Here is a 14,116-nt window from a genome sequence, read left to right on the forward strand (position 1 = left end):
GGTACGACCGATATTTTGGCTAGTACGAAACGGGTATAGTACCTATACCGGCCGATACGAAAAATTTCGACCATACCAACCGGTATGGTACGAAATTTAAAACACTGCTTCCATGCCCATTTGTTGGGCTGCATTTGAATATCACGAGTAATATTAAATATAGTTATAGTTGTGCAAACGTCACCTTCATTTTAAAAATGATTAAAGTTTACTATTAAAAAATTAATTTTTTTTATATATATTCTATATTTATTCACTTTTTTAAAATGAATGCGTAGCGCTTATGTACTGCATGATTGCAAATATTATTTTTCATTATGTCAAAGAAAAATGAAATTGATAACCCTGAGGGGTATCAGTTGATCCGGCCTTGGATTTGATCTCCAATAGTCACCAGTTCGAGTCCCCTTAGGGCTACTGGAGGTTTACCTGATTGTTAACTTCAAGATCCCATGAGATTAGTTGAGGTGCGCGCAAGCTGGCCCGGACATCCACGATTATTAAAAAAAAAAAAAAAAAAAGAGAAAATGATCTTCTCTCCCCTCAAATTTTAGTATTATTATTATTAAAAAATTTTATTGAATACCGTTGTGCTATGGGATACTTAAATACTGGATATTGTGCTTTTTTTTTAAAAAAAAAAAATCTTATAATATAAAGGGAAATATTTTAGACACAAAAATAAATCTATAAACTGATGTGATTTTAATGTGGTACGTCAAATTATAAAATTATTTTTATTATAAAATAGATTTAATAGATTTTATAAAATTACATCAATTTAATCACATTAATTTATAGGTTTAGTTTATCTATATTAGTTATATCCAGCGGAGACAATTACTGGACTAGTGAGGTCGTTCTCATGGCATTTCACGTGTCTCTGAAAGGTAGAACCCAAAGGGGAGACAGCTCAGACGGGGATGAAATTTCAAGTCAAAATTTGTCTGAGCATCTTCAAGAAAACCAATATTAATAATTGCTTGCAGAATCAACTCTTGTCGTCTTTTTATCTTTTGACTAAAAAAAAAAAAAAACAATTGTCTTGGTTTTTTACTTTTCGCGTAATAAATCCCCAATAAATACCGCTTTACAAATAAGTTTTTGCGTGAAAAGTGAAGAACTGAATCGATTTTTTGTGATTCTACCAAAAATAAAATAAAATTGTGAAAATATAAGGTTTCTTTAAATACACAAAGTTTTAAAAAAATAATGTTGATATTTTTAGATAAATTGAATAAAATATTATTTTTTTATATAATTATTATTTTAAAATTTGAAAAATTTGAATTATTTATTATATTTTATATGATAATTTAAAAAAATTATAATGATAAAATGAAATGAAATGAAATAATTTTTATATCCAAATGAGCCCTCTGATTAATCTAAAAACTGAATAAAAAGGAAAAAAAAAAATTACCCAGATCTAATCCTGGAGAAAACTGGAAACTCAAAGCGCTCTGAGTCTGGAGAAATAAGCGGTTTAGCAAATAATTATATTATAAAGTAAATAAGCAATAAATAAATAATAAAAATGTACAAATCCACAACCATGCATCAAGGGCTTTGCTAAACACTTTCGGAGGCCTAAAAATAAACCCATAAAAAGAAAAACGAAAAAGAGAAACACCAACTCAAATCCAACTTTGTCAATTTTTGCATCATCACTGAAAAAAATGAAAAACACTGTAGAGAACATCTGCGACATATTCTCTTACTACAAGTCTTCAAACTCTAGGAGGCCCCAACATAACCATTTCAATGAACAAGATTTCAACTGTGGTAGACCTTGCATCAGCTTCATATCCAGACAGTAAATCGAAAGGACTTCAAATTTGTTTTAAACCTTTCGCATGATCATGATTGTTAAGCTTCATGATCATACTGCACTACAACCGTCATCGAAAAGGCACTTCACATAGTCTCTACTTATCATCACCCTTGACACCGAAAGTAAGAACTCCAACCAGCAAGGTTACCATTCTTGATCAATCTCTCTGTTTCTCGGAGATAGCCATTTGCAACACATCAAACAACCAAAAGGGCTACCACCTTAGTCCCCTGATACTTTCAGATTCCTAGTCGGTAGTCAGAGAGTATCCCTCAGCGTTCTCCGTCATTGTAAACCAAACCCATTACCAAAACTAAAAAGGAAAAACAAAAGATAAGTCACCCCAAAATTCGTGTTCTTGACCCTGGTATCCACAGGGCTTCCATATAGCTCTATGATTGAGGTGTCAACCTCCAAACACGAACACAGGCATCCTCACCAGAGCTCACCACAGTGTACTGATCAGTGAAAGCTAATCCATAAACACCGCCCAGGTGAGCACCCTTTATAGTCAAACGGCTAGATGCTGGCTTGTCAACTTCGTATATTATGACACAAGTGTCAAGTGATCCAGTAGCAACCATGCTGCTATCAGGAGACCAAGCAAGGCAGTTTACGCGGGCAGTGTGGTATAACATGTTCTTAAGCTTCACCTGAAAGAGATCATACGACAAAGGTGGAAGCTCACTCAACATTGTCATCTGTATAACTAATATATATATATGCATAATGCCAGCTTATCATGTAAAGCTTTGAGTAATGCTAGATACAATAATGAGTTGTGTAAGCGCCGCGCGCTCATTTTGAAAAAGAGTAGGGTTTACCATTAAAAAATTAATTTTTTCATGTAGGTCCCATATTTATTCACTTCTTTCAAAAGTGTGCAGCACTTTATGACTGTATCTAGCATTATTCTTTTTTTAGGGGGTGGAGCGAACATGTTGAATATATATTATATATATAACCTATCAAAATAAATATTATATATATTCCAACAAATGCTCCTGAAGAAGAGCACCTTTGTTGCTTGCATCCAGTTACAAATGCTTCATTTAAATTGAGTTTTCAACAACCATGCATTTCACTTCCAAATGCTTTCCTTGCTAAAAGGATCATCGAATGGCCATACCATCTTGTACATCGGTAGTGAAATCCATAACAAGGGGGATAAATGAAATCCATATTTTTTTATAAGTAAAATGAAATTCATATTGCCACACACATAGAAGCCCCAGCAGCAAAAATACCACTTGTCAAATACTAACAACGTTAAGTATAGGTGCTCTAATGTCACAAGGAAAAAGAAATAAAAAATTTGATTAAGGTGATTAATATACCTCTCGGGAGACACGATCCCAGACAACAACTTCTCGATTGAGATCCCCTGATGCAAACATTGAAACATCTGGAGAGTACCGTATGACACTAACAGCGCCCCTGTGTTTCTCAAGAACTGCCTCCTCTTTAAGTGTATCACCTGTGATAGAGTAAATGTGTAATTTACCATCCTGCCCACCAATAATAGCTTCCATGCCATCAGGTGCAATTGCAGACGCGGTTACGGTGAACCCAAGGTTAATGGTTGACACAACCTTAGTGCCATGGAGCATGACAACTCCAGAATCAGTCGAAACCAAGGCAATTTCAGGAGAGAGAAGGGCAAGGCTCAAGTCTTTTGGTTGAGTTCCAATATCAACCGAATCTGCATCTCCACATTGATCCCCATGTACAGAAACTCTCCATATCTGGGTAGTCAAGAAAACAATAAGGAAAAAAAAAAAGGTCTTACATTAGAAGACATCATAAACACTTTATTGACAAACAGGTAAATTACAAATATATAAGAAAAGTACATGCACAAGAAAGAGGCAGATTATGGATTGATACACACAAAGAAGCAGAATGGTAAAGGAATGAGCAAAAAACTATAATACTTGGCAGAAAAAGGGCCCACCATTAAAAATTTGCTTTAACCTATATTTTGAATCTTACATAGTGCACAATAACCTTAACCCACAATTGCCACAATCATGTCGCTACCGAACAAAATCCCCTTTTGAGCATGATCTAATTTAGGAGGCTTTAACGAATACGGTGAAAAAAAAAAATGATCTTACATGTTCTTCTAAATGGAAGTAATATCTTATAATGTAAAAGGAAATTTCTATCTAAAAGCCCTATACTCATGTAAGTATCCCTCAAGTTGAGTCCTAGGAAGAGGTTACAATTAAAATCAACTGGTACAAATATCTATTAGTAGGGTTTTTAACCAAATAAATTTTAAGGTGTACCTCAAATACTTTTCAGAGAGTTTTATTATTAGCTACTCAAATGAACTGAAAAAGGAAATATCACAATCATAAAGCCATGGATTCAGTATTTTTTAATGGAAAGTTATGCATGCATCCAGTAAATCTTGAAACCACGACCTCATCCTCTTTTCTGTTCTTATTGGGGGAAGATGGTGCTATTTTAGCAAGAGGTCATTTGCATCATAAATTCAGTATTTCCCTATCATGCCATAATCCTCAAATTATCCAGGTAAGGGATTTCATAAAAAGACTATAAAGATAAGCATGCCCGATACCTTATTGTCAAATCCAGATGTAACGATCTCTTCTTCAACAGCTGCCAAACATTTGATTTGAGAATTATCTTTCCTCTGTAGTCTGCCGCTATATCCAACACCTTGAATCCATTTGATTATCAAACCGTCATAGCTGCTAGATACTATAACTTTTGGGTCATTTTTTAGAATGGCTAATGAGGTAACATTTTTCATATGTCCAGACAATAATACTGGAGCTTTATCAAGATCAGTTGCAGAGAACAAGCTAATTGTGCCAGCAAGAGAAACAGTTACAAGATGATCATTTTGCCAAAGACAACCAACTAGCATGTCTTCCACACCACCAGAACCTGGAGAAGTCAATGTTTTCTTCACCTTTCCATTACCATCCTCAGATATGTCCCATATCTTTGCAGATTTGTCAGCAGACACGGTCAGAACCTACAAGGAAATATGAAAACAAATGTCGGCACATCATCTCATGAAATTTATATCCATTAGAACCAGTTTGCAGATGAATATAGATAACGACGCAGAGAATGAAGGAACATAAAAAGGCATTACATGCATGCACTTATGATGTTTTATTCAAGCCATTTTAAAACAGAATTAGAAAAGATAGTTCCACTGGCATTCCCAACATGCTTTTCACATTTTAGAGATTCAAATGTGACAAAAGTATAGAACTTTGGCACCTTGAGTGAGCCAAGTATAGAATTCACAATCCACTAGTTGTGCTCCCATAAAAGGCCAACTCTAAGCTGACCTGTTTACCATCAGGGCTCCAGCTAACAGCATAAATGCTGCCCTTGTGGCCATCTTCAGAGGACAGCTCCCCGATCTTCTCAGCACTTTTGCCATCATATATTATACCTTTCTTATCAGAGCTTACAGTGATGAACTTACTGCCATCTGGAGAAAATCTTACACAATTAGCAAAATTTGAATGATCCCTGCACATCAAAAACCAAAACCTCTTTTACTGCAGTTATTAATGAATCAGAAAAGGCACTTAGATCTGAAAAATGGTATCTGTTGCCGTTCTAAAATCAAGCGTTTAACCACTCTAACATTAAACTAGTAAACAGGATTCAGAAACAGGACAACTTGACAATGCAACACTTTGCAGTCACTACGTAGGATAAAGTCGTAATGGGGACACAGCAATATAAGACACAGATGCATGCACACCCGCTCGCACATAGAGCCCTTTTTCTTAAAGAATTATGCGTTTTTATTGCATATGAAATCCTCTTCTGTTGTAATTAGTCGGGTAGCTTTCACACACATACAACATGGTCTAAATAATTTTCATTTTTGCTATGAATCAGTTAAAACTGCGCGCCTAATTCATAACAAAAATGCTTCAAAAACTGAAGCCACGGTTCGCATGACAGCATCATTCATCACAAAGAACTTAATCGTTGACATCACGACCAGTCTTAAGCTGCACAACAGAGAGGTTGGTTGTAGCAAGCAAGCAAACATACAGACAGACAAACCTGTGGGATAGCTTGAATTTAAAAGGCGGTCCTTCGTAAAAATTCACCAGGAAATCCTCTCCGCATGTGACGATCCGAAATGGCCTTGTCGGCTTGAACGCACAGCTTAATACTCGCCTAGAGTGCCCGTCAAACTCACCAACATTTGTCCCTGAATCCCACCTATCCACGACGAGGTCGTTTTCTTTATAAACAGAAATTACGAGAAAAAGAAATGGAAAAAATCCTGTCAACTTACATGAAAGCGCGAACGAAGGATTTTCCTTTGCCTTCGCCGCAGGCGACGATCCTCATCCCGTCGGGGGACCACTGGAGATCGTCAATCCGACCGGAGAGGACCTTGAACTCCTTCTTCAAAACGAACTCGTTGCGCGTCCCCCAGATCCGAACTGCCCCGGAGACGTCGGCGGAGGCGATCCACTCGCCGTTGGGGGAAAATCGGGCGACGGTGGCAGGGTAGGCGTGCTCGGCATAGACGGAGACGTCGAGGGGGTTGTCGAGGTTGAGGATGATCACGGATCTGCCATTAGTATATAAGATGGTGTTGGATTTAGGGCTGCCGGAGATCAAGATTCCCCGGCCGCGCTCGGCGGTTGGGACGCACGCGTAGGTCTCTGCGAGTTGAGTCATTTTTTCCCTCTTCTATTAATCAGAAAGTCTCGGACAAAGGGATTTGAATGGCGTTGGTTTTTATATATTGGTTTTGGAAAGTGAATGCGCAGTGCAAACCGTTCGTGCATTTCTTCGGATCTGATAGTTAAGCGAAGAATTAAAAAGAAAAAAAACTGTTTTACAAACGTGTATTTTTTTAATGAGTTATTATATTTTCGAGTTATTGCGCAGCGTATATCATTCATATTATTTAAAAAAATAATTAAATTTTGTACACTATATTCACATTCGGCTTAGATTTTATTATAATAAGGTGATATTGTCTATCAATTTTTATATTTAGAAAAATGATAGAGCTACAGAAAATTGTACACATATTTTATAACTTTTTTTTTTTGAATTTTTTTTACTTAATGATTAAGGAAATGTTTTTTAATGATCTTGTGATTTTTTTTTTAAAATTTTTTAAAGAGATTTAAAAAATAGTTGAAGAAAAAAGAAAGAAAAAAAATAATTTACACTATTCAGTACTCATTCGGTACCAAATTTTTTTGTGAGAGTAGCAGTACTCTTATATTTATTCTTTAAAAGAATAAAAATCATCTATGGGTGATAAAAGTGTCACACTATATATAGTGGGATAAAAGTAAGATGAGAGTGTAGTTTATAGTATTACTCTAAATGTTAAGGTTTGATTTGTAACATTTAAGTTTTAAAATTTATCTTTCAAATTAAATTATGCCACGTAAGCAGTATGTGGTGTAGATACCTTAGAATGAGAATACCTTTTTTATAGTATAAAAGATTTTACATTGTATCAAATTATATTACTTTATAAGAGAGATTAAGGTTAAATATTAAGTTCATGACGTGCAAGTTTTGTATAATCTCTTTGAAATAAGTGGCCATATAATAAAAAAATAGATATTTTATGCGAGTCACATATGTGTTCACTTTTTTTTTCTCAAAATAACTGCGTAAGACTTATCGACTTTAAGACTTTTATGAATCATTTTTCTTTATGAAATAATAGACAAAATCTTTCTCAAAAATTATAAACTCATATTTTAAATTAAATATTAAATAAATATTTTAACGATTAAATTAAATATTACGAGCATATGGTAAAGAGTTCTTTAAATTTAAAAAGATCCCTCTAAAGTAATACCTTTTTTTTTTTTTGAAGAATCTAAAGTAATACTTTATACAAGAGACTTGATTTCCCAACTTTCCATATGCTAAAGTATAAGAAATTTGATGTTCCATTCTCTTTCCTTTTTTTTTTTTTTGAATAAGTTCCATTCTCTTTCCTCGGCAAAAGGTTTCCAATAATATTAGATATTTCGACCTTTCTAAATGGCGAGCTATGGAATATTTTATATCCCATCCTAATTCCTCAATAAATATATGAGATACTAGATGTTTTAATTTGCCCAAACGACACGTCATGAGATACTTGATCGAGCTCCTTCCTCAAAGAAACGTGTGGGATACTAGGTATATCCATCAATAAATCTAACAATACTTCTATGCACAGTCGTCTCATGCAGATGCTATGCAATCGGCTGACGCCAGTTGGTAAAAAAAAAAGGCGAATATGAATACGAAACACAGAGAGAAACCCATTTCATTTCCCGCTTCAAAGACCAAAAACCTTCTGAGCTGCGCGAGATTTCATCATCTCCAGAAACGGGCTTCTTCATTCCTCGTGTGGGTGCGATTGGGGTGGGTACTGCGTTGGGTGGGTCAACCCAAGGCCAGTCTGGTGGGCTTGGTGTGGGTCAGCCTCGTCCCCATACCGTCGCCGCCAAAAGGTACCATCAATCTTGGATGTTTGATTCAATCTGCAATTTGTTTTAACATTTGAACACATGTTAGACAAGACAAGTTTGGAAAACAAGTTAAACTACAATAGTGAAGATTTCTGGTTTGTTGGCTGAAAATATATTTCGAGTCACATTTCCAAGTTTTTTTATTTCGAGTCAGTTCCACAAGTTTGGATGTTTGTGAGATCTATTTTTGGTTTGTTGACTGAAAATATCAATTTTCTGGTTTGTAGATATGTAGATCATCAAAACACCAACTCCCAAAGGAGCTTTTTATTTTCCTACGCATACAAAAGAAGTAATTGTATTAATTAATTACCTAATAATATTAAAAATATTGAAGATTGATATTGGTAAAGTTTGATCAGTGTGGTGATCATTTTAAAAAAGTCATGCTTGCCCCTTTGAATATATTGCATGGGTTGGTTAGCATCAAACGTCTGGCCTTGTAAATCTTATTTGAACTTTTATCAAATTTTGATCAGTTTTTTTTTTGGAAGAAGTATGTACAATATTAGTCTTCACTCTTGATCGATTGAATCAAATTTCCTGAAAACTTATCAAAGACTGACCTTGGATATTGAACAACTTGAACAGAGCATGGGAAAAGGAGAAGAACACCCATCTCAGCTAACACCATCTAGCTCAAATCAGTCAAACTTAGTATGTTATTTCATAATTAAAAAACTGATTGCAACTCAATGTTTAGCATCTTAATTATTATTTTTATTTCCATGTTAGGACATCCCTCAAACTGGTCTACTAAACTATCCAAATTACATGCATGGATACTTTGGACTAGTGCCTGCATGGTCACCAGCTTTCCTGCCATATCCAGATGGCAACAAAAATCCAAACAACATTCAGGTAGTTTTTTAACTTCGTTTTTGTCTTTTAGTTATAACTTAATTATTTTTGAAGCAGTTTAAATGTTTTAATTTTTTTTTTTTCAGCAAAACGTTGGTTACCCATTTCAATATGGGATGGGACCTCCGATGCCAGTTATCGCTACAAGCTCCACAACGAGCGCAAGAGTTAGTGAAGAAGATAGACCCAATTGTCTGGAAACTGAACCTCCATGTTCTTCTGCTAGAGTTGATGAAGAAATTATGTTGGATAGACCAGATGAATGGGAAACTAACGATGGTACTACCAATTCACCACAGGTAGTGCCATCGTTGGATGGTGATGATATCATTGAGGAGCCAAAGTCGGGGATGGAGTTCAATTCGTTTGAAGATTTGTTGAGCTATTATAAGCAGCATGCTAAAAAATGCGGGTTTGGGGTGATGACACAAATGAGTGAGAGGTCAGAGGATCATAGTGTCAGATATGTCACTATTGGTTGTGCACGGGGAGGGAAGGCCCGGAATAAGAGTTCCAATGTCGCCAACCCACATCAGACGGGAAAAACGGACTGTAAGACAAGAATTAATGCCTTAAGAGTCGAGAGAAAGATATGGATAACAACTATCCATAATACACATAATCACGGCCGCAGCTTAATGAAATCCCGTTTTTTTCAATGTAATAGAGAAGTGAGTGAGATCGTTAAAAGAGTCCTAGACACAAACGACTTAGCTGGCATCCGACTGAATAAGAGTTATGGTTCTCTTGTCGTTGATGCAGGTGGCTTCAAGAACCTTCCATTTTTGGAAAATAATTGTCACAATTATATTGACAAAGCACGACATCTCCGACTTGGCGCGGTGGTGCTGGAGCACTTCGGGATTATTTTATGAGGATGCAGTACAAGAATAACGGATTTTTTGCATTGATTGTGACGCCCCGACTCCCACGTACAAAAACAAAACACGGGAATCGTGACGTCGGGATGATGACAACACGGTCACGCATCCCAATGATAGTGCCAAGTGTGTGTACATGCAACGGTGTACAATAAACAACGCAGCGTTTAAATTAAGCAAGTCAACTAAGTACCAGAATTTTAAATACAAATATTCAAAACAGATTATCCTTAAAAAGTTATACAGTCATCCCAAAATATATGACAAGGAAAATACATAAATAACTGATAAAAATAAATCTCGATAAACAGGAGCAATCCCAGATCACTCCGCCAACGGAGCCAAGTTTAAGGCTCGTCATCCTCATCTGCATCAAAATCTGCGATACCATAAAATGGTACCACAGGTAAGTATAAACCAAACAACTCTCGGGATAAAAACATATTAATGCAACCAACATGCATGCATATGATGAAATATGCATCAAATCCAAAATATCATTTTCCCCGAAAATGGATATTTTCCAACACACGCCAAAATCCCATTTTGACCCAAAAACAATAATCCGTCATTTTCCCAGAAAATGACCCAAGTCAATAAAATATCATTTTCCTAGAAAATGAATCACATAAAATCATTCTATTCAACACACGCTATTTTCTCAGAAAACAGCTAATTAATCCATTAACCAATGCACCATGATCTCCCATAGGGATCATCCGCACGTCCTGGCTTCGTAGCAATGCTCAGTTCCGCGCCCAGCGCGTTCGTGGCCAAGCATCCTCTAGCCCCCGCCAGCAGATGGGCCACGGAGTCGGCAAGAGACCATCTCCTCTGATCCCGTTGTCGCACAGCGACAACCCAGGGGACGTCACTCAGTATATTCCGCTCCCGAGTGACTAGAGGAGCTCCACCGAGATAATACCACATCTCGGCCTGGGGTCGTGATACACACGCACCCAAAATCCTTTAACACATGAAAACTCAGTTTTCATGAAACACATGAACATGAATGTATGTATACGAAAATCCAATTTCCTTTACAAACATGATCATGCGTGCAATATGCCATGTACATTAACAATACCATACCAACAACCAACATTTCACAATACCAACCAAACACACAACTCCATTCACAATCAATCCGACCCCCGAACTCCACGGACTCAGTCTGGTATGTCCAACCAGATCACAATAATATGAGTCAGTGCAAAAATATATTTAAATCACGATAGTTCTTTGGAAAAATACTTACAATGCTATATAATAATTTTCAAAGGATCACGAAGGTGCAAAAGGTGGTGACACAGCAACGTAATAGTGTAAAATACATTGTAGCTGTGGGTCTCAAAAACTCACTTTTGAATGGAGACAAACTAAGACCCGAAATTGATATGGTAGGGCTTAGGGATGTCGGTGAAGCTGGTGGTGGTAGTGGTTGGCCGTGGGTGGCGGCGCAAAGGGTGGTTGAAGACCAAAAATACTCAAATCGGAAATGAGGTTGGTTGTGCTTCACCGGTGACGGATCAGAGCTGGGATTGGGTCCATTGGGTTGCTATGAGGTCGAGGATGAAGTAGTGAAGAAATGGTGGCCGGAGGTGGCGCGACGGCGGCGCGCGAGCACAAGAGGTGTCGCGGCTTGGTGTTGGACATGAGGGCTATCGGCGGCGATGAAGGAACTGGAAACGGAGGGAGGTGGTCGCCGGCCGGTGGGGAAGCTGATGGGAGGAGCGGTGTCGCGCACGGCGGCACGACGGCGGTGGGTTGGGTGAGGAAGAAGCAACACACGGGGAGAGAGAGGGAGAGGGTGTCACGCGCACAGGGAGCAACAAGGGAAAGAAAGAAGAAAGAAAGAAAGGAAAAGAAGAAAGAAAAAAGATAGGAAAGAGAAAATGGATGGAAAGAAATGAGGTCCAATCCTCACATCTTGGGTCATAAAAATGATCCAACGGAAAAGATTTTAAAACCGCAAGTCAATTAAAATAATTTAAATGTAATGATACAATGAAAATAAAATAATTAAATCCAACAATCAATTAATTTAAAAGAATAACAATTTAAATGCATAACAATAATGAATATTAAGGAAACATCTCAAATTAATTTTTTCACAATTTAAAGATCATAAAATAAAACATCTAAAAATAATCGATATATTTAAAACAAGAGAATACATTTTTGAATTAATAAAAATAATCATTCAATAAAAATACACTAAAATACGGGGTGTTACATTGATGGATTTAGACAATGATGGTAGATTAAAGAATGCTTTTTGGGCAGATCCACGTAGTCGAGTAGCCTACCAGTATTTTAGTGATGTAGTTACATTCAACACCACATACCTGACGAATAGGTATGAGATGCCATTTGCACCATTTGTTGGTGTAAATCACCACAGGCAGTCAATTCTTTTGGGAGCTGGGTTGATTTCTAAGGAGGATACAAAGACATTTACATGGCTATTCCAAACCTGGTTGCAGTGTATGAATGGTATAGCTCCAAAGGCTATTATTACTGATCAATATAGAGTAATGAAAAATACAATTGTTGTCGTCTTTCTAGAAACTCGACATAGATTATGTCTGTGGCATATACTGAAGAAAGTCTCTGAGAAGCTTGGGTCGTATGCTGCCTACAGAAGTGGGCTGAAAACTCAACTGATGAAATGTATGTACGACACACAAACTATTGAGGAGTTTGAGAAATGTTGGGCCGGGTTTATTAACACATACGACTTACATGAGAATGCGTGGTTGAAAAGTTTATATGCGGAGCATGAGCATTGGGTACCAGTATTCCTAAAAGAGCACTTTTGGGCTGGAATGAGTAAAACCCAGCACAGCGAGAGTATGGATGCTTTTTTTACGGTTATGTTCATTCAAAGACAAACTTGAAGGAGTTTGTCGACCAGTTTGACAGTGCGCTAAGGAAGAAAATTGAGAATGAAAATCATGTAGAATTCCAGTCATTTAGCCAGGTCATTCCCTGCATATCTAGATCTCCAATTGAAAATAAATTCTAAGAGTTGTATATTAAGGTTAAATTTAGGGAAGTTCAGTAGCAAGTAATTGGTGTGCTCGATTTGTATCCATCTCTACTTACATTGGACGGTGAAATGAAGAGTTATTTGGTAGAAGATGAAGTTCGTATTGAGGAGTTCACTAAACTGGTGACATATTTAGTGGACTTTAATGAGGAAGATTGCAATGCTAAGTGTTCATGTGGGTTATTTCAGATGAGAGGGATACTGTGTAGGCATATTTTGGCTGTATTCAAGACTAACGGTATAAAATCATTGCCCGACTGGTACATTTTAGACCGATGGAGAAAGGACATCAAGAGGAGATACACGTTCATTCGCAGTAGCTATGACGCAGGGGATCAGAGGCCAAATGGTAAGAGATATTCAATTCTTTTGAATATGGGATGATAACTTATGCGGCATATTCTAATGAGCAATTCAAAGATGCAAAGAAAAGGATACAGAAGATGATTGAATGTTATCGCGAACACACACGCAACTTATCTTTGACCCAAATAGGTTCGAAGGTGATGAATTTTAAAATCTACTAATCTAGTTTAGTTCGTTATAACTACTTAATTTTGACATTTTAAAATCTTTGCCCATAACAGGTTCGAATGCTGGTTTGATGACAGAGGACAAAACTACAGTTGATAGTTCATAACAAGTGAAGAATCCACTTGTTGTTAGAGGGAAAGGAAGACCCCCATCTCTGAGGCGATCATCCAGGATGGAGACAGACATGTGAAAGGTTAAAGCCAAACAAAAGAAAGCATAAGTTAGAGGGAAACACAAACAGGTGAATGTTTTAACATTGGGAGAAAAAAAAAAGTGTCAATGTCTATTAGATTTATAATGTTAATTCGCAAAGAGAGAAAAATTTACTACCTACCTTATTATTAGCGAGAAGGAGATACACCAGAAAGAGATATACTAGTAGTGGGCACGCACAAGGATTTATTTGGGCCATCAGAAGTGGATATCACTAAGCCTGGAC

General features: G+C 36.9%; 2 protein-coding genes across 2 annotated transcripts; one reads left to right on the forward strand and one right to left on the reverse strand.

Annotated features, from left to right (window-relative positions):
* Positions 1 to 1,485: 1,485 nt before the first annotated feature.
* LOC121242859 (actin-interacting protein 1-2) lies at positions 1,486 to 6,618 on the reverse strand. The gene is made up of 6 exons (XM_041140854.1): positions 6,144 to 6,618; positions 5,906 to 6,067; positions 5,170 to 5,356; positions 4,422 to 4,844; positions 3,172 to 3,579; positions 1,486 to 2,487 (listed from the first exon to the last, which is right to left on the reverse strand). Exons 1-6 carry the CDS (start codon positions 6,533 to 6,535, stop codon positions 2,227 to 2,229), a joined length of 1,833 nt encoding a protein of 610 aa, XP_040996788.1. The 5' UTR covers positions 6,536 to 6,618; the 3' UTR covers positions 1,486 to 2,226.
* A 2,438-nt stretch (positions 6,619 to 9,056) lies between these two features.
* On the forward strand, positions 9,057 to 10,085 carry LOC121242396 (protein FAR1-RELATED SEQUENCE 5-like). The gene is made up of 2 exons (XM_041140266.1): positions 9,057 to 9,210; positions 9,297 to 10,085. Exons 1-2 carry the CDS (start codon positions 9,124 to 9,126, stop codon positions 10,083 to 10,085), a joined length of 876 nt encoding a protein of 291 aa, XP_040996200.1. The 5' UTR covers positions 9,057 to 9,123.
* The last annotated feature ends 4,031 nt before the right edge of the window (positions 10,086 to 14,116 follow it).

Source organism: Juglans microcarpa x Juglans regia, chromosome 8D, assembly GCF_004785595.1.
Source record: "Juglans microcarpa x Juglans regia isolate MS1-56 chromosome 8D, Jm3101_v1.0, whole genome shotgun sequence".
Taxonomy (NCBI): domain Eukaryota; kingdom Viridiplantae; phylum Streptophyta; class Magnoliopsida; order Fagales; family Juglandaceae; genus Juglans; species Juglans microcarpa x Juglans regia.